A 26,889-nucleotide genomic window follows, 5' to 3' on the forward strand; every position below is an offset into this window, starting at 1 on the left:
GATCTTTATGGAACGCAAATCAGATGATGGCAGCTGGGCCTCCTTTCCTGGGCCTGTAACACTCTGCAAATGGTCTGCTTGCTGCCTCCTGTGTGACCTCACCCCCCTCATACACACGCACACCATAATGCCAGTTCCATGAGGGCAAAGACCTTGCTCAGCTGGTCACTGATATACCCCCAGCGCCTAGGATTGTGTCTGACACGTAATCAATGATCAATAAATACTTGTGCAATAAAAGAATGCAACATTCTTCACTTAAAAACTCACCATTGACGTGGATCAGTTTTGCCGGATTTAGCAAACAAAAATACAAGATACCCAGTTAAGTCCGTATTTCAAAAGACCTATAAAAAACTTTTAGAGATATTTGCGATGCATTTATACCAAAAAAAAGCATTCCTTGTTTATCTGAAATTCACATTTCACTGGGCACCCTGTATTCTATCTGGCAACCCCAGGCCTGCAGAAAGTGAACACCGGGCAGCCCCAAGTCCCCCCCTCCCCCCATGAGCCTCTTCAGGCCCCAGGACAGGGGAGGAGGAAGGTTGGGTGACCTGGCTGCCCGGGCCAGCACTGCCCCCTGCTGGCTGGGGTCCCCTTCCTGGAACGCAGCCCTCTGCTAGCAGAAAACCATCACAGGGCCTCCAAGTCTCCCACGTCCCTGAGCTCTTCCAGTCCCCACCTAGCTTCTGGTGTCTGTCCCTGCCCTAAAGCATCAGCAGCTTTGACATTTATAAGAGAGCTGAGTGTTCCCTTCCTGATTTAGACAGTAGCAATTTTCAAATTTAACTGCTACTCATCTTCTGACTGCCCAACGTCAATTCCCCCTGACCACAGCCAAGAACAGAGAAGACAGCTTCACTCTCTAACAGAGGGACACCCCACACCTTAATGCTTCACCCAGAATGTTCAGACACCGAGACCTCCTTGGGGTGGCATAGTCATGACTCTCCCCCACTAGGCTGCCCTTCCAACAGTCCTTGAAAGACATCCCTTCAGGAAGGGCACTTCTCGGAACAGCAGTGCGGTGTCATGATGAAGAATGAGCTTCTGCCACAGAAACAGAGTACAGCGGTGGTCACCAGGGGCTGGGGCGGGAGACACGGGAAAATGGTGGCCCATGGGTACAAACCGCCAGTCAGAAGGTGAACAGGTTGAGGGACTCTAATGTACAGCCTGGTGATTATAGTTGATAACACCGTATTATATACTTGAAAGTTGCTAAGGAAGTAGAGCTTAAATGTTCTCTCAGGGTGCCAGAATGGTGCAGTCGGTTAAGCATCTTACTCTTGGTTTCGGCTCAGGTCATGGTCTCAGGGTCCTGGGATCGAGCCCCGAGTTGGGCTCCTCTCTCAGCATGGAGTCTGCTTAAGATTCTCTCTCTCCCTCTGCCCCTCCCCCCTTGCTCTTGCTCTTGCTCTTGCTCTCTCTCTCTCTCTCTCTCTCAGATAAACAAATAAAATCTTTAGGAAAAAAAGATGTTAAATGTTCTCACCAAAAAAGTAGTGGTAATTATGTCATGTGCTAGAAGTACCAGCTCACGCGATGGCGGTAACCATCTTGCAATATATAAGTGCATCAAATCAAAGGCTGTACACCTTAAATGTACACAATGTTGTATCAGTTATTTCTCAACGAAGCTAGAAAAGAATTTTTTTTAATTTTTAATAAAAAAAGAGAAGTGGGGTTCTGGAGCCAGGTGCCTGGGTTCACGCAGCTCCAGCATTTCTCTGCTTGATGACCTTAAGTATGACCTGACCCTTCCAAGCCTCAGTTTCTCCATCTGTGAAATAGAGGTGACAGTACTAGCTCTTTCACAGGACTGCTGGGATATTAAATGAAATAATGTATGCAAGACGCTCGGCAAATGATGTAGGATTAGTTTGTTGTCACTCTTACAATGTTTATTAAATACACTGATAAATACAGTTCCTGAGAGCTTTATTCGCCTCAAAGATATTTAGAGAAAAGATGCTAAATAAATCTAAAAATAGAAAGCCGTGAAATCTGGCAAAATTTATGTTGTACCAATTAATGGTCAAAAAAAAAGTGACCCACATCTTTATTTTTTTTTTTTAAGATTTTATTTATTTGACAGAGAGAGACACAGCGAGGGAGGGAACACAAGCAGGGGGAGTGGGAGAGGGAGAAGCAGGCCTTCCGCTGAGCAGGGAGCACAATGCGGGGCTCCATCCCAGGACCCTGGGATCATGACCTGAGCCAAAGGCAGACACCTAACGACTGAGCCACCCAGGTGCCCCAAAAAAGTGACCCACATCTTTAATTTTCTGTCCATCTTGCAAGCATGTCATAGAGCTTCACACCCTCCTGAGCCCTGAGCCCTCTGTGTTCTTCCCAAATCCTTAAGAGCAGTGGGAACATGAGAAATGAGCCTTCTAACCCTGCTATAGAAAACCCTGTTTTCTAAAAGTTGCAAGAGGCTTCTTCATGAGAGGCCACAATGTGCAACCGAGTACAGTCAAGTGACGCCCAGCGTTTCAGGTTAAGATGTAATGACCTATTACAGACTTCTCGCCCTTGGATTTCTCTTTCGCAGCCCCTTTAAACCCGACGTCTGGAGCCTGAGCAGCTCCCCAAGGCCGTGAGTGCCCCGGACTGCCTTTCATGAGCCTGAAACCGCCCCTCCAGAGCGGCCCTCGGACCTGGCGGGGTCCCTGGTGGGATTTGGCAAACAAGGCCAATCTTGTCCCACAGCTTGGCTCTTGGTTACTGCCATCCCTCAAAAAAAGACTTTTCTCCCGAATCCGCTGAGGTGGGCGGCTCTGTTTTTGGCCTTGCAGCGCCCTCTGCTGCTCTAATTAGCCCATCGCCATAAATAGGTCATAGGGGATGGTGACAGAAAACAGGTCGGGGAGGAAAATAGTCTTTGTTCACAACTTAAGTCACAGCTGCTGCCTCCGTTCCCGTCCCCTTTCAGCCCCCCGGAGCTGCAGCTGCTTCTCTGTTGGCCTATTCTCCCCAGTCACTCAAAGAGGACCGTCTATAAGGATATAAGACTGCACCCTAAGAGGGTAGATGGGCATTTTCCTGTCAACAAAAACCCTAATGCAGCAGTAGAGGACATGGGGAAACTTCCTTGGGTGGATATGGACAAACGTATCTCTCTTTATGAAAGAATAGAAACGTGATCAAAAGGAAGAGCTTAAAGGCATCTGAATGTGTGGTGATGGGAGTTGAATGGTCTAGAGAAAGGGTTTTTCCATCACTTTCTCCCTGTGCCACATTCCATTCCAAGCCCCCCAGGACAGACCTGGGCTGATGGAGAACAGGAAGCAGGCCAGGCAGGGACTGAGGTCCTGCAAGATGTCATTCGCCCGCAGGCAGGGGGACCCCCCCAGGACCTCTGTTTCGGGAAGGATCTTACGGAAGGCCCTTTGTGCAAGAACGGGCGTGAAGAACCCCAAAGCCAGCGTTTCAAGGAGAGCTGCGAGGAAGAAGTGAAACTCTGTGGCACTGCTCTTGCCACGTCTGGAGCGGCCTGTGGGAAGAACAGTCTTGGTCCATTCAGGTCAGTGACAGCTTTTGGGATGGGGTGGTGTGGGACCTGACTCTTGCCAACCAGATTTCTCAAGCCTTCTATAGGGTCTCCTCTGCAATCGTTCCCCAGGGTGAGGAGGGTGAACAGGTTCTCTCTGGCCACGGGTAGTGGCTCTCTGGAACACTCTGTTAAGAAGAATTGTGAGGCCACGTGCAGACTCGGAGCAAACGAGTGGTGTGTCTATTAGCAATATCTGCCGTGGGGGCAGCAGAAGGAGGCAACACCATACGGTCCTGTATTTGCCACCCTGCTCTAGATGCCGTTCCTGTAATGAGTCCCGCAGAGAAAGGATAATCGGGGCCAACTTTCTGTTGGATTATTTTTAAATCTCTATCTTCCCTTTGGCTTCCCTGGAATCTCATGGACCATTTCCCCTACTGTGAACTGCTGGTGCCTGCAGCCTAAGAAAAAAAAAATTTAATGAATTAAGATGCTCTCTATCTCTCTTGAAATTATAAACTATGGGCCAAAATCAAACACCTTCTTTGCATGGCTTACCCGCTCTTTAACAGGGATAACCATACCTGGGCTGGCCACAGAGCCATGAGGGACAGAGATCACCTAGGGAAGATCCTTATTCTCCTGAGTCACAAGAAGGGAGCAGCAGAGGCGGGACTGGGACTCAGGAGTCCTGAGTTTAGCCCTAGTTCTGCCCCTACCTACCTCCATGACCTTGAGCAAACTTACCTCTCAGGACTTCTGCTTCTTCATCTTTAAAATGAGGGCATTGGCCCAGGAGGTCACTAAGTTCCCTTCCAGGTCTCGCATTCTAGGATACTAATGGATGAAGCTACAGAGTTGACCTAGGAGAGTTGCTAGTTTATATTCCCCCCCATGCATGTTGCTTCAGCTCCTCGTTGCCCAGCGAGGGGAAAAAGCAAAGCATGCTTCTTCATTGAGGGGTAGCATAATTTCTTGATTCAATACGTGTGATTCATCGGAGTCTGGAGGTTCAAGCCCAGATGCCAACTTGGAATCCAGTTATTATTGCATCTGGGAGAGAGTGCTGAAAACAGCCTTTGGAAGAAACATCAATTTGGCAAAAAAAAAAAAAAAAGAAGAAGAAGAAGAAGAAGAAGAAGAAGAAGGCAGCTCTGCATAGAGTGATAACATTTTGATATTTATTTATCATCTTTATCCCTGAAATCTACTCTGCCCCCTCCTGTCTCTGCTCTGAAAGAGGGAAGCAGGGCAGACCTTCCCCAGGGAAGATGGGGCACCTGCAGGGAACAGACAGTTTTCTCAGTCTAGTGAGGAGACTGAACAAAGTTGACGCCACATGCCTTTCAACTGTGCTGACGCTTCTGGTTTTTGTAAAGGTGCTCACTCCCGTGGGAACGGGGTTAATAGGAAACTGACATTGAGAACCAAGACTAAAAAGAATCATGAAACTCAGCAAGTAATATCTGGCAGAATTAATTTCTTTTTCATCTGGAAATTGTCAGAGAGATAGTCAAGTGTTCTCGAGGACTAGGAACAAAAGATGAATGTTTAATACAATTCAATTTAACAAACATTTATTAAGTGCCTAGAGTTTTTCCCAGGGATCATCTGGGCCCGTTTCTGAGAAGATGTGATCAATACCCTAAGGGAGGAGGGGGTTTTATCAATGGGTCAGAGACTGGATGAACAGCGACAACAGATTTACCTTTGAGACCCAGACTCAGTGTGGCCCTGGGTAAGTAGCTGAGCTTCAGAAGAAAAAAAAAAAATGTGCACAACAAACAGCATGGGAAATCTAAAATATGAGGTAATCAAAAATGTTATTTTATGATAGGCTTTAGCATGTATTTCATTATTTTCTAGGGCAGGCTTACTTTCCCAGTTGTAAGTTATCTTGAGCTGATCTATGAAGTCCATGGGGGAAAACCTTTTCAAGAATTGTACATTTCCGAAATTAGGCTCCCAGCAGTCAACGTAGGAGAAGTGGTAATTTTCTGTCTTTCTAGTAATGAATAAAGGGGCCTGGCACCCCTCCAATACTTGATGCCACGGGGGTCTCCTTCCCTGCTCCAGGTCAGAACCAGCAGTGAACCACCAGGCAGTTCTTGTTCTTATTGAGCTGGACAACTGGGTGGACAAGAAAGAATAGCCTGCTGGGTGTCCAGGGGGTCCCAGCTGCCCATGAAGCCCAGAGAAGAGCTCTGGGCCATCCTAACATGCCCGGTCCTGCTCTCCTCACAGCCTGAGCCCCGGTTGCATTAGGACAGGGCAACCCTAAATGACCTCATTATATATGGTGCCCCCGATTACACTAGAGTCAGGTCTGAGAACAGGAAGTGGCAACCTAGCACAAGGAGGGACTTCTGGTAAAGGGCCCGGGCACTGTGTGATGACACTAAGAAACCCCACTTGGGGAAGGGGGTTCAATTCATTGTCAGCGTGGCTAAGTACCTCCTTTTCAGACCCAGTGCTAGCATCGAACCCCCTCAGTACCCAGAGAGCTGAAACTCTTGGATAGATGATGAATTCCCTTATCCTGTGGGAAAAGGTTGTAAAGATCAAACCACCTTTGCTGTGGGGAGGCAGGAGCCTATAGTTTACGTAAAGGCATTAGCTCCTGTGGGATGGAAGGAAATTGGAAATTTACATTTGGAATCGGGACTGCAGTGAGAGTGAAACTTAGTAAGTACTAACTTTACACCAAAGGTGTCAGTTTATTTGGTTTGGTTTCTGAATTGTCTAGAAGTTCCAAAGAAAGAACACTTCTCCCCTGAGGATTCGGTTCCAAACTCCTGACTCCAAACTTCTAAAATGATTAAATGTTAAGGCAGATGGTAGGCCTGGAAAACTCTATTTCCCTATTTAATAAGTAGATGCCTACCTTGCTTATTTATTTTGTTTAGGAAACAAGGAGGAGGGCCAGACACATGGGGCGGGGCAGGGGATCGCACAGCATTTTTTTTTATAAATCTAGAGAATCAAATCAAAAACTATTAGCTCAGAAAGTCCTGAAAGACCACCTAACTCACTTCTTGAATGTTGCAAACGAGGACAGGGAACCTCAGGGAGGTTGTGAACTTGCTCAGGGTCACACAGCTGAGCCTAGTCCAGGGCAAAGCCGAGACAGCTCATAGCTCTGACCCGGCCTGACCCAAGGGAGCAAAAAACATCTTGGTCTTTGGCCATAGCAGCTCCATTTGCACCCCCAGACACTCTTTGTCCAAGACTTAATGAACTTGAAACAGAACCCCAAAGTGCCAAAAGGAGATAAAAATCATTGCATGTTTATTGCAGGTAAAGTAAGAACAATAGCTGAACTTGATATCTGGGGAAAGGCTCAGCCATCTGCAGACTGGGGCATGGATAGAAAAAGTCAAAATGAAAATGCTGGTCTTGTCTTCAGACAATGACTATGACCATCAAACACTACCTAAAAATACTACAGAGCTAATTCCTTTCCCAGTGGGAGTTTATATTCTATAATAGATTGCCCCCAGCAACGCAATTGCTTTGGACCACGGAATACGTATACAGAATTGGCATGCTAAGCCTTCTGGTGTCTTAAAGTGGCAAGCATATCTCTGGATATACCCCTCAGCCCTGAAGCCCTGGGCTACCAGAAAGAAATATACCATCACCCTACCCTGTCTTAGAGTTGAAGTTGAAGATGTTAGTTAACAGTTAATTCTTGGGAAGCTCTGCAAAGCTGGGTTCATCATTAAGTTGACACCACAGGTTTCTGCAAAGCCCCTCAGCAGGGTGTTCAACAAACCAGTGGTTCTAAGATGACATTTGGGAAGGGAACTCAGCTCACAGTGAATCTCGGTAAGTGGAGGAGCACTGAATCCTCTTCTTGAATGTGCTTTGAGATTCTTTTGACTCCAACTAATGAAAATGTGGCTTGTTGGCCCATCTCTGCTCATGTTCCAGTCCTGCCTGGCTAAAGGCTGCCCTCTCCACGTCCCCTGGAATGGTCCGACTGTGAAGGTGTGCCCATGCAGCTGCATGCAATTTTTCCTAAATTCTCACAAAATCACTTAACTCTTTATCAAACTGCTCGGCAGCTCCTCTGTTGCCCTCAAAGCCCTGCTGGTCTATCAGTTAGAGGAAGACAGGTCATTTTGGGGTCATTGAGAAAGGAGGCTGTTGACATGTGTTTGGCTTCTGGGGAGAAAAAATAATGATGACTCCATACTTGCTTACTATGTGCTAGGCAATGTGCTGCGTGCTCTCCACCCATTAACACCTTCAATCCTAATCCCAGCTCTGTGCGTTACGTGCTATTATTACCCTCATTTTCTAGAAGAGGATTTTTTACATTTTTCTAGCTTATGTTTTTATAGAAACACAGAAATGTTGAATAACTTGCTTAAACTGATTCAGTGAGAAAGAGAGCCTAGGATGTCATTCTTGGCACTCAGATTCCAACACCAAATGTTTTACTAGTTGGGGGGAAGAGGGGCTGTTTGCGGGGGAAGTCACTGATGTCTGGTCTCTAACATTGCTAAAATAATCCCCAGGGAAGCATGCTCTCGGCAAGTAAAGCCAGTGATTGACAACAGCGTGGAAAATCTAAAACACGAGGTAATCAAAAATGTTATTTTATGATAGGCTTTAGCATGTATTTCACCCACCTGCATATCCTAATCCTCACAACAATATCATCCAGGAGTCCTTACTCTCCCCCACTTTACAGACAGGGAAACCGAGAGGCACAGCATGTTAAGGACCTTGCCCTGGCCCCTAAGCCAGAGCAATTTCAAATTAACTGCAACGGTCAACCAGCTGGAATAAGCAATTAATTAATGACAAACGATCTAACTGGCTGCTAGGTAAAGAGTGATTCATTTTTTTCCCATGGTTCCTCTCCCTTTTCAGGCATAACCATGCCATTGTATAATCGCTCCACACTGGGTTTCTGCCTCTGTGCCTCCCCTGGGAGCGCAGGACGAGCACCGGGTCCCAGCGCCTGGTAGAAGGGCCTTGGCAGTCTGTGGGGGTGTTCCTGGGGGCGGATCTGAAAAACTCTTCTTTGGAAAAGAAATAAAACTGACAGTAAAGCCATGTAAGTCCGAATAACGAATGCTTCCAAATTGCTCTCTGGAACCCCGCTTCCTAAATTTTCCATTCTGTTTTATAACCCAAGTCCAAACCACAGCGGTCCATTGATGGATTCCAGTCCAAACTACCGCCAACGTGTACCTCCCTGGTGCGGGACTGGGCCACCTGCCGCCCGTGCTGCTGCAGCTCCTCACTGGCCATAATGGTGCCAATGGGTCACTGAACTAAGGAGTCATTCTGTGAGAAGGCTTCGCTGCTTATCAGAAAGGGTGGGATTTTCCATGAACTGAGAGAAAATTGGTGAACTCTCTGAGCTTCTATTTTCTTCCTCTGTAAAATAGGGGGGAGGCCATCTCTACCCTTGTTTTACCAAAGCAAGCATGCCCTGCGGGGATGTCCACACACTTCCAGGAAAATGAGGGCTGTGCAAGGGACGGGCATGGCCCAGTGGTCCCTGGCCTCTACCATCAGAACTTCATTCTAAAGAGCTGGCTTTATCAAGGGGAGTCTTGGGTGACAAGTAAACATTTAAGCAGATGGCGAGGGGGGATGGACAACGGAGTTTTTGTAGAGTCGCGTGTCATTGTGTGATACGGGAGGCAATAATAAGCTGATATTTGGAAAAGGAACGACCGTGAGTGTTCGACCAGGTATGTTTTAAAGGTGACTTGTATTTAAACATAAGCCACCACCTTTAGAAATTCAGGGAAAGATCACTGAATTACTCACCCAGTTCTTAGCATCTTCAGGAGCTTGGTGCCATGTGTCTTTCTGGTGAAAGAGGTGGTGAGGACAGCCTCCGATGAAGACCCTTTAGGACCTTTCTTCTTCCACACCTTTAAGCATTTGGAAATGTTGAGCTTGCTTTCGTTATTTGTTGGAAGTGCATGTCTGACAAATGGAATTGGACTTAAAGTTTTAGTGTGTAAGGGGAAGAAAGAAGATTCTCTAGAAAGAAAGAACAGATTAAAGAACCTAGCAATGGCGGGGGCTGTGCAATGCAACTTGGTCCAAAAGGAGAGAGTGAGATATAACCCTACTGATAGAACCAATGCAATGACCTCTCTCAAGTTACCTGCCCCATCTTCCCACGCAAGGCTTCTTTGTCCATGCAGCAAGGAAAAGAATCTTCTAATCCCCACAACTCTCAAAATGTTGAAGCCCAGCTCTTTGGGTAAAGCCATGTCAGATTTTTCTGGTGTCGACACTGACGACAAGCTGACATTTAGGGAAAGGGTAAGATTGAAAGCAAATATTCACATTAGTCAGAAAGATCATAAACTTCTGGAAATGTGCCCCGAGGCACTGTTAGGCACGGTGTTTCCAGTTGGGACATTTTCATCCCTGCCTTTGTTGAGCCCCTTTTGATACCCACTCATCTCTGTGCCCCTCAGCGAAAAAGTGGCAGCTGAGCTTGGAAGTATGAGAGAAGCTCTCCCTAATCTAAATGTCATAATGGCCCTTCTCTCCAGCTTGCAATACCCACTAGGATACTTTGAGTGCTGCCCACCCTTTTCAAAACAAACCTCATTTCAATTAACTTGAATGTAGCTGAAGTGTTTCTTCATGAGAGAGTCTCCATTTACTACAATAGAAGCTCATTCCCGACAATTGTTTGAGGTTAACTTTTGCTTACAATTCCTAAGAGAAACCAACTGTCCAATAAATACTACAAAACAAAACCTCTACTTTTGTGGCCCAATTATTATCCACCACAGAAAAGCTAGAATGAGGATGTCCTAGTGAGTATTATGTGAGCTCCAGATGACCTTCCTTAAGTCCCTTATGCCCGAACAACGTAAGATTTAAGAAAAAGAAGAAGAAAGCATTTCCATGCTGACCCATGTGTCCCGTCACTATTGAGAGTCCAAAGAGCAGGTGCATCAGCAACTATATTTCCAAACTGGTTTGGATATTTAGAACCCCCAGATGTTAGAAATGATAATCAGAAAAAGCATATGTAATTCCATTTTTATCTATAATTCTCATCTCTCCCAGAGAACTGTTATAAATTTTCTCCCGCAGGTGTTACATTCATCCTTCTTTTGGTTCCTTTATTTGTGATGTGTACAGAGATGAAATGTTGGTTGAGATTCAAAAAACATCCATGAGATTTACCTTAAGCTTTGCCTGTCAGAGAGATTCTCAGAGCTAAAAAGATTGGAAGCTGACATTTTGGAACTAGATTAAAAAGAAAATCCAAATTAATCCCAAGGAGCAGTGCTCAGCTGACAGTTATTTAGACATAAGAACATCAACCCCGCAGGCCCAGTGGCTTACTTGGCTGAACTGGCCCAATCTTAGGCTCTCCTGGAAAAGGAATAATAGCTGTCTTGGGAAGAGAGAAATGTCAACCTCCAGCCCTAAAAGATCCTTGTGAATTGGTTTATTTCAATAGAGTTTATCATTACACACAGTGTTCTGGAAGTAATAGGCAAGTGCATTAGATGCTCCTGCAAATGGAAATGAAATGTAAATTTAGATTGTAAATATATGACTGCAGTAAATAGATAGCAAGAAAAAAAGATGAAGAGATTAGAAACTTGCCACATTTCTCTAACCCCAAAGGGGTTGTTTCTATAAATAATTTAAAACTATCAGAGAGGAGTGGGGGGGAGGAGGGCAGAGGCAAACAGGAGGTGATCCTCTCCGCTTTGCAAAACTGGAGTTTGTTTTTCAATCACATTTCCCTGAGCAGAGGAAAGGAACCCCGTCTGTTTTCCGACTAAAGGGCACGTGGGTGGGTTTCTGCTAAAACCCATCTTGAGGGGGGCTCCCTGTTGGTGACAAAATGCTAGCAATGTCCTGCTCAGGAGGAAGGGAATGAGCACAGAAAGAAGTCCAAGTAATTGTGCAGGGACAAGAAGGGCTCACAGGGCAGGGTTTCCCCCTGGAATTCCTGCCTCGCCTCCTAACCCTTCTTGTTTTATCCTGATGGATTAGGTCCCAGGCGAGGGGGCCCTAGGATGCAAACCAGAAATTTTAAGGAGGAAGCCAGCTTGACTTCACTCAGGAGACCTAGCATAGTCTGTCTTCAAAGATTCTTTTAATCCAGCTGTTTTTAGGGGGAGCTCTGTAAAAGCAGAAGGAAAGGTTAAAAAAAAAATGTTAAAATTCTATGAAGTAGAAATAAAGACATTCAATATTTGACTGGCAAAGAGATCAAATATCTGGTACATGTCTACAAAGGAGCCTAAAGGAGACTTTGTCAAGGAGAAAATAGGCAGCCTCAAGGAGACACTGCCCTGAACTTGTCTGGTTTGTTAGTTAGATTCGGGCCACTGTCCGCAGCAGATGGGGTGCTAGGGAAAGCAGATCAGGTGTCCTCCTCAAGGGGGAGAGAGGGGCCCTGTGCGCAGTTTACGTAAAGCCATTTGCTGTGGTGTGACTGGGGCCAGAGGCCAGAACTTGGTGTTGGGGCAGGGAACCAGGCTGACTGTCAATCCCGGTGAGCATGAAAGGTGAAGCTACGTGGGGCCCTCTCCTTTCCAGGCCAGGCCTGTGGGCGCTCCTGGCTGGTGAAGCTCATATCTACATGTTTTGCCTCGCCCATCCCTGGGAAGCAGGCCAAGAAGGACCAGAAAACCCTCAGACTTCTTCCTTCGAACATGTCCCGGTAAAAACTCCCTGACTCTCCTTCCCTTTTGCAATTAGTTTCTAGTAAACCAGAATCTAATGAGTTGATGTGAGCAATTTCAATGAAAAGCAGAGTAACAGCCCCAGAGGGCAATAAAGTAGAAACTATGTGAGTGCCAACCAGGGGGGAGACCATGAAGGAAGAAGGAAAGGAAGTGGATTACCCAAACTAAGGCGGCAGCTTTGTCGGAAAAAGAAAAGCAATAAAAAAAATTTAAAAATAAGCAATGCATATGTCTATCGGGGCTCACTGTCCCGTAGAGGCCCGGCTCTGCCTGCAGCAGCCTGCTTCTGGGCTTATTGTCAAATAACCTGTAGTTTTAGTGCAGGGTTGAGGGATCAAGACCATATTGGGCACCGTAGGGCCCTTCTGCAAAGAGCTGCTCCTATTCCTGTCTTGGTAAAGCCTTCCCTGACTGTGAGGAAGTAACATCTACAAACTCACTTTTGGAAAACGAACTCTCTTAACTGTGAATCCAAGTATGTTTGAAGGAACTGGTTAGAGCGAGGGGTGCGGTGGGGAGGTCAAAACACTTCTTCCTTTGGATTTAAATTACTTGTCCACCTCCCCCCACCAAAAAAAAAAATCCCAGATGAGCTTCTACACTCACATTGTGTTGGGAGGATATGGTTCCCATCAGAGAGATTAGCACTCCATTGTACAAAAACTAAATTACCTTCAGCCGAAAGCATTCCTATCATCCATCTTAAAGGAGATTATTGGTAGAGGGAGAAAAATTGAATACAGGATCCTGAGGGATTCCGCTAAAGACAGGAAATGCTTGCCAAAAAATAGAGAGGAAATTGGCATATTGAGACGATGCAAATTCAGTAGACCAAATATAAATCTTCCTGACGTAGATACTAAAACCCTTAAATTTATCTCCTGAAAGAATGGGACCCTGTGATTTCATTAACAAATGCAGGAAATTCTACAGACAGATTTCTTGTCTTCTTTTACCTCTACTTTACCTCCCATAAAGGAGCTGTTCTCAATCCCCAGTCCAGTCGGTGAGGTCTCGGTGGGTGGAACTATCTAGTTAACTCAGAGCATTTAACCCCAATTTTCCCTCCATTACCAAAATCACTGGTGGAGCTGCCACTTTACTTAGTTCAGCAGAGGCAAGGGGAAAAATTCATTTGTCTTCTGAGTCATGAGAATAGAGCAGTACATTCTCTCCTTCAAATATTCGCCCACCCTTCCATAATGGTAGTAATGGTGTGTAAGTAGTTGGAAAAGTTTCAAATGCGATATATAAAAGTAAGGAACTATGGTTGCTCCTGGCACTTCTTGAAAATCTGTGTTTCTGGTGGGTTGCTGACAGTGGTGCTAAGCGCTCGTGCTGGGAAGGCTAACTTATTATAAAATCGGGGCAACAAGGAAATGGGGAAAACCTGTTGAAGGGCCCCAGTCTCCTTTTGACATAGGCTGAGTGTCATTTATTCAGAGCTGCTTTCTGGGGTTAGGAGAGGATGCAGCGCTGGGAAAGACATGTTGCCAAACCCAGCCTGGTCAAAGCTCTGGAAAAGACTGGTTCAGGGAGGTGTAAATAATTAAGTGATACAGTGTGCACAGCACTGAAGGAGTTAATGCAGCCCTGGTCGCAGACAGCATGGAATGTTCTGGGATAGGCGCTGCCTAAAGCACAGGCAGTGTGGTTAGCCATGAAGTTGTCAGGCACAGGAGTGCCTCGCTCAGCAGGGACAAAACCAGCGCATGCCTGCAACAACAGAAACAATGAATAATACATGATATTGTTAAATCCCGTGCCTTCAGGAGTCTCTGAGGTCCCATCTAATTAAGGCTTCGAGGGGATTCGTATGAACATCCCGGGAGACTCAAGGACGTCCGTTTTCAGAGGGTGGGCAGTCGAGCCTGGAGACCAAACAGGAGGTTTTATCTTTTGTGTCTCCCTCTTTATATCCTGGGGCTACAAGGCAACAAAGCTGGAACCAAAGACGCAGGATTAAGTTCTGTTTTCCTTCCATCAGCAGAGCAGAGATTACTGCCACAGCAACACAGGCGCCGTCTGAGGACTCAGCTGAGGGCAGGCATCTGTTTTGCTCATGTCCTGCCGTTATGGCGGCTGAAGTAGGGTGCGGGGAGCTCTGTGAGGCTGTGAAGTAGGGGAGAGACAGGAAGGGTCATTTGGACTCCTGCCTGCTGTCCTTAACGCAGATGGACACTTTCTTGCTAAAGAGTAGCTTTTTCTCTCCCCCTCTCCATGTTGCTAAGCAAGCTAAAGCTTTGCCCCCTTGCTAATAAGTAGTCGCTCAAGAGATGACTAGACAGATGCACAAATTCAGTCAAAGTCGAAGAGCTTAAAAGGAAAAAGCAGATACAGGGCTAAAATATTTGTTTTCCATCTTCTTTGGGGTTAGGGTTTGGTCACCATCATACCAAATAATGACTCTGCCCCAACTTGGTTCCTTACATCTTTTGGGGCACCCACCAGACACTGCCACAGGGACCCCCAGTCTTCCTGTGCTTGTGACTGTCAGCAGTGGAAGCTGTGTTTGGTCAAAGGATGAAATTTATAGCAACTCCAAAATGCAAAAGCCTGTCTCTGACAGAGGCTCTACTGCAGCCACTGGGCTCTGTGTGAGGTCAGGACACCTAGGGTAAGACAGTAGGGTGACCAGCTGTCCCAGTTTGACTGGGATTGAGGGTCTTCCAGAGACAAAGGTCTTCTTTGCTAACCCCAGAACAGCCCCCAGGAGAGTCAGTCACCATAACAAAGCTCAGTGTAAACTTTCTGTGAGACACCACCTAGCACCTCACCAGGTTCACGTGTGAAAAAAGGCTCAGATGTGCCCGTCATTTTCATTTCTTACACTGGGGCATGAAGAGGAGCTCGGGAGATAGTGTTCCACAGAGCCAGAGCCTAAATCTCATCTAATTCTAGTCAGCCTCCAAAACGCTGTACACTCTCCTCCTGTCCCCTTATAATCAATTCATTGTCATCAGAAATGTGTGACACCTCAAGGGGAAGGGAGGACATGTCTTGAAAACTGATCAGAGAAATTGTCCTGAAAATGATGCTGTAAAATGGAAATGAGACCTTTAGAAAGAGAGATTCTGAACGTGAGAAATCAGTAAGCCTCAGGATGGAAACCAGAGAAAATGGAGAGAAAGAGGGAGTCGGGCCCTCGGGGGATACAGCAGGTCAGTGTCCCAGGACCAGACATGGAAATGTTCCTCTGGTCCTCAGAGAGAAGGAAGGGCCCCACAGATCCAGGCCCCTGGAGATGAGTCTCTTCTCCCCAGGGTTAAAGGGGAAGATGTCTCTGAGCCTCAGATCTCCCCGCTGGGGTTTTTGTAAAGGCCTCCCCTGCAGTGCCAGTACTTGGTAACACTGGCTTGGGAAAGCTAACCTTTGGAAAAGGGACCATCTTGACTGTCCATCCAAGTAAGTGTAACAGGACACAACAGCATACTGGAAATTCTGGAACTTCACCCCTGGTATCAGGTTTGAGAGAAATGTATGTTGCCTGGGAACCAGATCTTGCTTGAAGTCAGCTAGCAGCCTCCAAGGTTCTGTCCCTTCTTTAATCTCAATATTAACAGATTCCCTTTTGGACCCTGAACTCTCAGGTCTATCTGATCCCTGCTGTTGAGTGAAGTTGACCTTGACCCAGAAAAGGTAGAAAAGAATCTTCGCTGCTTTCAGAGCCTCCTCCGGAGATTGATGTCTAATTTTGGGGGCATGGGGGGGATCACCCTTTCCAGTCAACTCCCCTGGGGAAACCCATTCTAACATTTAGTACCATTTCCTGTCAGGAAGTTCTTCCTTGTATCAAGCTTAAATTCTTGTTAGTGCAGCTGAAGCCATTCCCACTGGCATCTTCCACAGTGGAGAGGGATAATTGAGAGCAGAGTTTGAATAGGTACGTGGCATTCAGTTTAGAATGGGTTTTAAATGAAAGCAGAGAGGGAAAAAATGAAAATTGAATGGGAATTGGAGGTCTTATTTCAAATCCCTCTATGTTCTTTGAATGTCTCCCACTGCTTCTGTAGATGCAAAACTACAAAAAGAGAGAGAGAGAAACACAGAATGGAAAGAATTGCACAGCCACTGTGTCCATTCCTATCGCTGAAACGACCAGGCAAAGGATTACAATTAATTCCGAAGAGTTTCAGATACAAGGCTTAATACCTTTTTCCTCATAGTGACTTGTATCCTTGCTGATAATTAGAGCAGATAGAAAGATTTGGCTTTGGTGTGTTTGCTGCGGCACCCCACTGGGAAGAGAGGAAAAACTCTGACTGATTGGGTTTTTTTGTTGGTGGTGGTTTTGTTTCGGGTTTGGGTTGGTTTTTTGTTTTTTTGTTTTTTTTTTTGAGATTCATAAAGTTCCTTCTGTCAGTTTTTGTAAAACTCCCTGCTGCAGAGAGAAGCATGACAGCTCTGAGAAGCCGATACTTAGGAGGGAGATGAGACTAACCGTGAAGCCAAGCAAGCCAGAAAGACACACACTCCATGTCCCTCGTGCATTTTTGCACTTTAGGCCTTTGGGGTCTTTCTTGCAGGGATTCTAACAGAGTCAAATAGAATGGAGCGAGGAGATCCTGGAGTCCTGTGGGTGCTCAGAAATGAGAAATGAAAGGCATGAGAGACAGGAAGGGGGAAAGGTAACCAGGTAGGAATGTATCTTTCAGAGTGGCCCGATAAGATGAGGATGGGGAGGTGGGTCCAAGAGCGGGATGTTAGCACTCCCATTGCTGTTTTGGGGCATTCTGTTTCCTCAGGCTCTCCATCCAGGGCAGGGTCCCCCATGCCAAAGGGATGAGAGTGGAGGCCATGTTTTTCTGTGCAGGCATAGTCTATGAGGCAGACTGTCCCTGCTTTGTGTGTGTAGGGGAGGTCGTCTGACATCTCCGAGGCTATCTGCTCCACTGAGTGGCAGCATCCGTTCATGCCAGGTGGGTGTGGAGCTAGAATGTGCAGGTGCTGCTCTAAGGCAGAAGGTCGGGCTGTTATGATCAATCTTGAATGTGCAAGATGCCTCCAAGGGAAGCCTGGTTCCAATGAGTAAGGAGCATGTTGGACCAATTGCCCAGGGTTTGTTGAGTTTCTCCAAGTCCAGGCATATGGGAGCCAAAGCTGAGAGGTTGACATTTGAGCCTGGGATCCTTTTGACTGAACTATGCCAACAGGGTCTGAAAGGCCCAAATTGCCTTCCGAGCTCTGCTTTGGTTGTGAGCCCCCGGGCCCTTATCGTTTCAGCAAAATGCATCCACTTAGAAAGGTCAGCTCTTCATTAGCCAGACAAATGAGGACAACATATTGACCAGAGATAAGGAGCAAGGAGCCCACATCTCAGCCTCTGAGAGCCTGGCATTTCCAGTCTTTGAATCACGGCGCTCTGGGAAACATATGCTGTCTCTGAGAAGGCGGATCAATGGTGCCTGAGGACCTCGTATCGCCATGCTAGAGCTTGGAGATGGAAATGAGATACAGACTGGTGTGTTTTGTGGATGGGGGAATGACAGAGAAGGGAGGAGGAGACCAGAGCTCACTGATGCTTTTTCAGACCTGCAGCATGTCAGACATTGGAATCCGAGGTGGAGAGGCACACATTTATAGCAAGTTTCCTATCATTCCCTATAGAATATGGCCTAATTACGGCCCCACACTCACAGATCCCATAGGTACCCAAGATGCCTTTTGAAGTGGCATAGCGAGATTGGGGTCAGAGATCTGTAAGAGTCACCCGCCAGTTATTGCAAAGGGTTGGGTGGCTGTGTAACAAGCTCTTCCAACAAGGTGACATTTGGGCAGGGGACAAGCTTATCAGTCATTCCAAGTAAGTCTCCCCGCGACTTTGCCTGTGGAGTTGGTGGGGCTAATCATCACATGCCTCAAAGGGCTGTGCAGGTGGCATGGTGGTTGAGGACCACATGGAGACAATCGAGGTATATTAACTCTAGGCAGACAAAAACATGTCAAAGAGTGGCAGATGTAGCTTTAGTCCTTAAAAGTTAGCAATACAGAGCTCGGGACTTACAAATGGCAATTTGAGAAACAAGTCACCAAGCTGTGTCCTCCCCACACAGCCTCACTGCTCATAGGGGACAAGGTCGGGTGGAGGGATGGACAATGGACAGTGCATAACACGGGTGTTCGGGGAAACAAGCAGGGTTGGAAGGGAGCAAGGTGATCAGAGCCTCAGGCTGAGCTAATCTGGAGACAATGGATTGTTCCCGATATCTCACCAAGAAATAAAATCCTTCCCAGACTCAAAAGATGTAATAAAGAGGCCTAATTAAAATGCACTTCAAAATCATATGATCATCGGGAGAGAAATTAAATCTTAAAAGAAAAAGAATTTTTTAAATGCCCAGGCATAAAACAAATGGGCCTACACCTTTAATTAGGCAGCAAGCAGCACAAGATTCGCATTAGCCTTTCCTCTAATCCCCTCTCAGGAGGGCTCAGTCCCTCCAGCGGTACATGGTCACAGCTGCTCTAAGGCCTGAAGCTCCTTTTCCAGGAACGCTTTGCTCCCGACCCTGCCCAGGGAAAGAGATGGTCTGCCCGCCTGCCCGACGCCCGCCTGCCTGCCGCCTGCCTGCCGCCTGCCTGCTCCCAGGGCCGGCCAGCAGGGCGGAGGGGGGGGGGGGGGGGTTTGCCCCCATGTGAGCGCCCCCGGTGGGAGTGCTGGCTCTCTCATCTGCCTGGTTTTTGTTGAGCTTCCTATCACAGTGGAACACCGGTAATCAGAAGTTCTATTTTGGGAGAGGGACAAGTTTGACTGTCATTCCAAGTAAGTCAAAGAAAATTTTCCATCACCATTGTGTTGAGCAAGGCCTTGAAATTCCAGCAAGAATCGTCAAAAGTCTCCTCCTCTCTTTCTCTGGGGATAATTTTCTCTAGAACATAGCAAGGAGCCCCTCCCCTCCACCCCAAGAATGATTTATGGCTTGACGGGTCTTTATTTCCCCAGGCTGAAATCCCTGGGGATGGGGGGAGGAAGCTGTCCCCTCACTCACCCCTCACTTCTACACTGACCAGAGATGTTTGGCCCTTTGTGGCACAGGCCACAGGAGCAGCAAATGGGCGACAGCTGTCAACTGAGAGGAAACGGGTCAGAAGGCTAGAGAAGGAAAATGAGATGATTTGGGAGAAAACTGAAATATGGGGTGGTGTAAAAGGATGAGCAAGACGGCAGGGGTGTCCAGACTCGTCGCTGGGTTTGGACCCGAGGGATCACTGACAGCACCCATAGAGAGAAAGAGGGTTTCTGTTCCTTCCAAAGGAAAATTTGGCAGAAAAATCAAGCCAGGTTTCACATGTCAAGCCTCTCCTAATTACAGCTTTTTATCTCAGTTTCTGTCAGTTGCTCCAGCAGGAAATGGTACAAAAGAGTCCCTGGTGGCTTTGAGCTGTAGAAGCATTGCAAAGAGGGGGTGCACAAGAAATGGGTGGAGGGTTACAGAACAGTGTAAAGAGTTGGGGGCAATGGTTTTTGTAATGACTTAGAACACTGTGTGTCTAACTATGGAAGCAACAGCTTAATCTTCGGGACAGGAACTAGAATCACTATTACACCCAGTAAGTACGTCGTCCTTGGTCAGGAAATCAGTTATTCTTTAATTTCCAGGTCACCTGTGTAAGATTCTGGGGGAGGTGGGGGTCATACTAGACCATGCAGGCTCAGGCATGAGAATTTCTATCTGTTCTTTCTCATAACTGATAGAGATAGGTGTCAACGAAATATCTGAGCTTTCTGGGGGAACTTCAGTCTTGAATCTTTAATTCCAAACTAGAAGATATGATTCACAATTCTGTTTTTGCTGCTACCGTCATGTGCTAATGTGACATGTGAAGAGAATTCAGACAGAATGACTTCATCTTCCCTTTTATCTGGCATGATAATTTTCACTTTGAGTACTGCATCATGTTTGGAAGAAATGGTAGAAACATAGGCTGTCAAAGAGACAAGCAACCAGGAGAGCCAGCGAGGCCGGCAGACAGAATGCCAAGCAGTGTAACTTTACAAAATTAGTCCAGTGTGTGACTCTCTTTTGCAGATGGCAAAGGTATTTGGAAAGGTGCTAAGAGCTGATGTTCTAGGTGGGGCAGGCTTACTCAATGGCAAGACTAAGTAAGCACTGATTCCAAGGGGAAAGTTTAAACTTGGAAAACTCAAGAGTTTGGGGTTTTTTGTTTTGTTTTCTAGTAGTTTATCAGTATGACAGCGCATCTGCATTTAGTAAATTACAGTTTGGGCTAGGCACAGAATTCACTGTTAAAGGCAACTATGTCTTGATAGATGAGAGAGAAGGAGAGAGAGGGATAGTGGATATACATACACAAAGTAATGGGAAAAACGGAGGGCACATACATTTCTTGCACCTGGAATTAAAAGCTGTGGAAAATTCGAATATGTTCACTTTGTAACCAAAGACAACTTCACAAAAAGGAAAGAAAAGCATACTGCATAAAGCAAAAACTGAACGTATAGAACCTTTCCAAGTCTGCGTTTTCCAACTGTCTTAACTACTCAGTTACCTAGAGGAACCTCTTTTTTTTTTTCTTTCTTTCTTTTTGCTGCATCAGACCTTATGGGCACAAGTATTGAGGATTTGGCTATTTCAGACCCTTCCAGCACAAGTTACGTGATAAAGCGCCTCCCAGCTAGGTCGGATAGAGCACCTTTAGACATCCAAGATTTTTCTTCTCCCCTGTCCAGATAAGATAGGAAAGTGGTATTCTCCTCATTCTGTATCCAGGGACAGGGAGCTCAGAGAGTGTCCCAGAGTTACCAAGTGAGACCTGAGCAGTGGGATCTGGGGACCCAGTGATGGTCAGTCAGCTCCCAGCCACAGTAGCCTTCAGGGAATCGTCCTGGGTCAAAACATAACACACCAGGGAAAACACCACCCTCCCCTGCACCACGGAGAGCAACTCAGTGTAAGAATGCTCTACCCAGCAGGGGACAGTCAGAGTGGCTCTAAACCAACTCAGAGCCCCATTTAGTTGAAAACTGGATGTGGAAGCCAGCTCTAATGAGTTTGTTTCCAAGCCGTGCTTCCAGAAATTGTTAGTGGTTGGTAGTTGCTATGGGTTTTGAAATTAGAGGACATCACAGCAGAGTAGAATGGTTTGGTACAGGGGAGTATGATTAGGATTAATGAGATGAAAGAAAATTCTGGCTAGAGGGCTAGAAAGGCCCTGGAAGAAAAGATACACTAACCCTTCGGAGTGTTCCTTCAAGCGAAGAGTTGCAACATTTATCTAGGCCAAGAAGCAGAGAGCACTCTCACTGTGTCTCTCTCTGTCAAATGGATAAAATCTTAAAAAAAAAAAAAAAAAAGAGCAAACACAAGCCAAATTCCATACACAATTGACCTTTCCACATTTAAAAGTTTCTGCAATTATCCCAACGTCCTTGGTTTCTTGGCCAAATACTAGCAGTTCCTAAAAGCGAAGTGGAACAATCCTCTGTTTCCAGGGCCAAGCCACTGGCCCCCACCCCGCCCCACGTGCACCCACGCCTACGTGGTTTTTGTAGAGGCGCCTCATGCTGTGGAAAACAGGCTCATCTTTGGCTCAGGAACCATTTTGAGAGTCAAGCCTTGTGAGTATAAAATACATTCTGGCCCCCCCTTTCCCAACCAGAATTTCGTCCCAAATTGAGTCAACTTTCTTGTTCAGAAATACTCGATTCTAGAGAAAGACAAAGTGAGATTTCAGGTGCACCATAAGCACCTCCCGAGTGTGATTTGTTTAAGAATTGCTGAGTGTCGCCTCTGAGAGAGTCAATCACACCAATTAACTGGTGTGACCCACAGCTTTAAAATAGAATTTAAAAAAAAATTTTTTTTTTAATGTCAGCATCCCTATGGACCACACTGCCCGCTGTTTGTTGTCTAGACCCCAAAATGGAAAGCTTAGTGTGTAGTGTCCAGCCTAGGGACCTCTCCCAAGCCTGTGACCGAGGGCGGTGTGAGAGCTCGGAGGGCATTTCTGGGCCGTGTCGGAGGAAAGCCGGGCAGGTGGGCAGGCAGGCGACCCTCGTGACAGGGGTCTGCCCTGTTTCTGTAAAGATGCTGACCATAGTGAGAAGACTAGCAGCAGGGACAAGCTGACTTTTGGGACCGGGACTCATTTAACAGTCAGGCCCAGTAAGTCTGAGGGGATGTGAGGTATTTATGTCTTTTCTGATTATGTGTTCTAGCCTGACTTTTGAGTTATCCTGTTTTGGATTCCAGATAGACAAACCATGACGTCTTTTCATGCCCCTTTAAATATCTGTGAGGAAGGGTCTCCATCGTAGACATCTTCTCCTGCGTGACAGAGGAGAGTTTTGTGGTCACGACCATTCGCATAATATAGTTGGTAGCTGGGGGATGGCACTCCCAGTCTGCAATCGTGAGCCCCTTCCCTTGATCGTGTGTCTTTTGAGCTTTTATGACAGCAATGAGGGAGGGGAAGAAATGACCAACAGCGCCAGCCGGGACTACAAGCTCTCCTCAGTGTCTGTGGGCTTCAGAGCTGCTGTGGAGGTTCTGAGAGCTTCGGGGCATGGATCTCTGGCAGAGAGATTTATGTAAAGGGTTGACCCAGGGTGCCAATGCAGGAGGAGGTGCTAACAGACTTACCTTTGGGAAAGGGACCCAGCTCATCATCCAGCCCTGTAAGTGCTTCTGCCCAGGATGTGGGGATCTAAATAGAATCCCCATGGGGACATTTCCAAACCCTGCTGATGAGTCTCTGGTACCACTGCCTTCATTGGCACCATCCAACACACACGGGGGTGGGGGGTCTGAGCTGTGTAGATGAGAGGGGTGATACAGTCTGTGCTTTGGGGGACTCCTGTGTGCTTTTGTGATTGTATTTGACTAAGAGGCCCTTGGAAATTCTGGGCTCCAGCAGACAAAGGGTACCACTTAGAACTGGGGCAGAACATCCGTGGGCAACTTTCTTAACAGCACCTTTGCAATAAGAATGACTTTCATAGGAATTGTGGAAATGGCTGTGCATGTAGAGGTTTGATTGTTTCTCTTTCTCTGCCTTCATGCCCTCTTCTCTGCCTGACTTGGCGACCTTACATTAGAACAGTGATTCGTCATTTGATTTCTGAGCCCCATCACTCATCAAGTCTAACAAGGAATCCATTAACATAAAACCCAGAGAAGAAAAGGACCAAGAGTTTAATTCCCAGAGTCTGCAGAGTTTAACTTGACAACTCTTTGGCCTTAATCAACTAGCCAGCACCCCCATGATCAGCTGAGGCCAAAGAGGGCCACAGGCAGATAGGGTTAGCCCAGCAGGTGTCTGACCAGAGCTCTGTGGCCCTCATAGCGGCTACAACCGCAGAGTCTGGAAAAATGGAAACGGGTCCCTGAGGGCCCACCCGGCTGCACATCTGGGAGGAGGTCATGGAGAGAGCTCTGAGTAAGCCAGTGGAGGGCGGAGACCAGATGGAAACTCTAGCAGCAGGTTTTTGTTATGGAGCATCTCGCAGTGTGACCATGGGCAGTGCCGGGAAATTCATCTTTGGGACTGGAACGAAGCTTCAGGTCACCCTGGGTAGGTGATGGGAGCCATGAGGTAACCTAACTGTGTGTTGCTTTAAAACAAGGGGTGCTGCAGAGGGGCTGTCCCGGCTGGACGTAGTCCTTCCTCCCTTCCAGTAGAGCTGATCTCTCTGGGGGTACCAGTGTTCAATCAGAATTTGTGTTCTTTCTATTTCCATTACTGAATCTTTCCTCCCACCTGTGAAAACAGACTTCTCCCTGCTCCAAGCTTCTTTGGTCTTCAGACTCTGTGTGTTTCCTTTGGAACAGTGGGTTTGGGAATTAATTCATCATCAGGACTTTGTCACTCCGGGCAGCAGAATGAGAAGGGCTCTCTAATGGAGAATAGAGAGTCCTGCTTGTTCTGATAACTCTTCAGGGGTGACACATTGTAAATGAGAGGAAGTGGGTTCGATGACCGTCTAATGACTGTTTTGGAGAGACTCTAAGGAAACTTGCTGAACGTCCTACACACTCTACTTCTGAAAGGAGTCATTTGGTCAGACCCTTGGTGCAGTAAAAGCAAAACCTTGACCCTCTGAACACGTAGTCAAATGCCAACCCTCTCCCCCCAAGCTCTGCTGTGTTTCATTATTTGCCAATTACGAGATGACTACATGATAATTAACATGAAATTATATAGATGAGTAGTTTGAGTATTTTGAACCCATAATTAAGATGCAAATTATAGAAGTTCTGGAGCGTGCCACCAGGCAGTACCTCATACATAGCAGTCCCTGAAGACAAACAGTGTGTTTGGGCTTGATTTGTTTGTGGCATGGGTTTATACACAGCTCAGGAACTTGTTCGAAAGCTGATTAGATGTCTCAGAGTGCCAATTTGGGGTCTAGATTAGCTGTGCTCAGTGAGCTGAGATGTGCCCACTTTTACAGCCTCGAAGCATGACAAAGTGGCTGGGTTCCTCTCGGAAAAGGAGAATAGGACTGTCATGTTGTGTGCCTCCCCCCGTTGTGCCTATGACACTGGCAGCCTGGCTGCCAGGCTGCCCCAGGAGGTTTTTGTTAAAGAGTGTATCGCTGTGGCAATAATAACAATGACCTTCGCTTTGGAGCAGGGACCAGACTGACAGTAAAGCCAAGTGAGTGAGGGGAGCGGTTCAATCTCAAAAGCTGGGGTGAATGGTGGTCTTCTTCGCTGCAGTCTTAGTGGGATTAAGACACTGCCACTACCCGCCCCCCCGGATCAAGGCACCTCGTTTATTTGGGCCTGAGCTGATGGGAAGTCTGCCAGTTAATGAATTCAGGCATTCCTAAGGACAGGTCATAAAGAAATAGAAGCTTTCACAGGCTTGTTCATTGGCTCTGGATATATAGAAATGCTGAGGATAATAGGAAACACCCATATTCTGTGATAAGACAAAGAAAAAGACCTAACAACTCAGAAATCGGGTTTTCCTCAATAAGAACCCCTCCAATCCAAAAAGAGTGCAAATAGCTCTCTTAATGTACCTTTTGGGTTTTGTTGGTTTTGTTGTTGTTTTCTTTAATATTCTCTTTTTTTCTTTAATATGCTTTATAAGAACTATGGTTCTGAGAGTGGAATGGTGCTCCTGGTCCCTAAAATAATCACTCTCTGCCCCCAGTGTTGGCCACCTATGCTAGGTGGCAGGTCTCTGCCTGACCTTGCTATTGACCTGTGTGTCTCAGGCATGAGCAGGATACCAAAACCCAGTGCTCTGGGAGCAAAACAGGTGGTTTAAGATGCAGCTCAGATCTCTCTGCACAGGCGGCTGTTACTTTTAGAGGAATGTCCTCACCCTGCCAAGGAGCTGGGAGCTGAGGCTGTGGGGTGGTGAGGCTGCTCCCACCAAAGGGGAAAGTGGCCTCCCTTGCTCAGAGTCCTCCTCAGTCCTTCCCTCTCACTGGTTATTGTAAGGCCCCATATGACTGTGTCAATTATGGAGGCAGCCAAGGAAGGCTCATCTTTGGAAAAGGCACTCAACTCTCTGTTAAACCAAGTAAGTGTTGGGGGGTTGTCTCAGAAACTAAATCAGTGAGTGCAACTCGAGTACAACCCAGAGTGAAGGAGGCAAAATTCACCGACCCCTTTCCCTCGGTGTCTTTCCACCCTTCCCCCATGAGCCCTCAGAGCAGCTCCAGGTCCGAGCCCCCACTGTCCTCAGTCCAGATGGGCACTTCCCTCTGCTGGAAAACTCTGGGCTTCATGACATGAAACAAGGTTCTCGGCCCCGGCAGGGCAGTTCTCGGGAGTGATCACCCTCCTCACTCTGGTGAGTGGGTGGCCTTCTCCGCAAGGGTCTCGTGGACGAGCCACAGGCTGTGTGACTGCTGTGTGGTTGGTTTTCAGACATGAGAGTCAATGGAGAGCCACGTGAGGGGGACAGCAGAGTGGTTACTGCAAGGGGCTTCTTGTTTAGGGAAAACGCACTGTGGATCTCATCTACTTTGGCAAAGGCACCTCACTGCTGGTCACACCCGGTGAGTTCTTGTGGTTAACTAATTATCCTTTCTGGAAAGAAATCCAGTGGGACCTGTTGAAACACAGCTGAATTTAATTGCTTCGTTTAGTGTGCGGTTGTTAACTATGTCGGATGTGTGAGTCAGATATGAAGACACGTTTCCCCAGAGGCTGGATTTGGTTATCAGGTCTATGGGCAGTTTGATAAATTGTATTAATACTGCTGGCGGCGTTTCTTGAAGGTCCACATCGCACGTTGAGGCTTTGGGAAAGAGGCAGAGATAAGAAGAAGAAAAGCTTTGTGATAGAGACAGAAACAAACCAATGGAAAGGGAGATGACACAAGCGGGAGTGTGGAGCCAAGGTAGCATGTCCTTAACAGATAAGTGCTGCGGATCCAGTTGAGTTTATGCCCGTGTCCCCGGGGAAGAACTGAAAAATCTGGCGAGTGGACTGGGTGACGGCTGGGCAGCAGGATTAAAAGCTTCTCGTGGCTTTCCTTTTCTGGGAGAATAGCAGAAGAAAACCTCTGGAGACAGGACAGCCCCTGTTCACCCTGAAGACAAAGTCTAGCTGAGTTGACCCCGTGGGAGGAGCAGAGAATCCCAGGACCTTAGAAAGCTCCCCATCTCCTTGGGATTCTCTGTGATAAAGCAAGTTGTGAAGCTGTCAGGGAGGGAATAATAAAGATGGATTATAGAAAGCAGTATCGAAGAGGTAT

The 26,889-nt window shown here is 46.8% G+C and overlaps 1 gene segment (V, D, J or C); it reads left to right on the forward strand.

Annotated features, from left to right (window-relative positions):
* The window catches only part of LOC112822597 (T cell receptor alpha chain constant-like), a 387,302-nt gene that overhangs the window by 307,033 nt on the left and 53,380 nt on the right, over window positions 1-26,889 (forward strand). The window contains 1 exon segment of the C gene segment in view: window positions 7,281-7,330. Within this exon segment, the coding sequence occupies window positions 7,281-7,330 (50 nt within the window).

This window comes from Callorhinus ursinus, unplaced genomic scaffold (assembly GCF_003265705.2).
Source record: "Callorhinus ursinus isolate GAN/ISIS: 27379988/994484 unplaced genomic scaffold, GSC_fseal_2.0 scaffold8, whole genome shotgun sequence".
Classification (NCBI taxonomy): domain Eukaryota; kingdom Metazoa; phylum Chordata; class Mammalia; order Carnivora; family Otariidae; genus Callorhinus; species Callorhinus ursinus.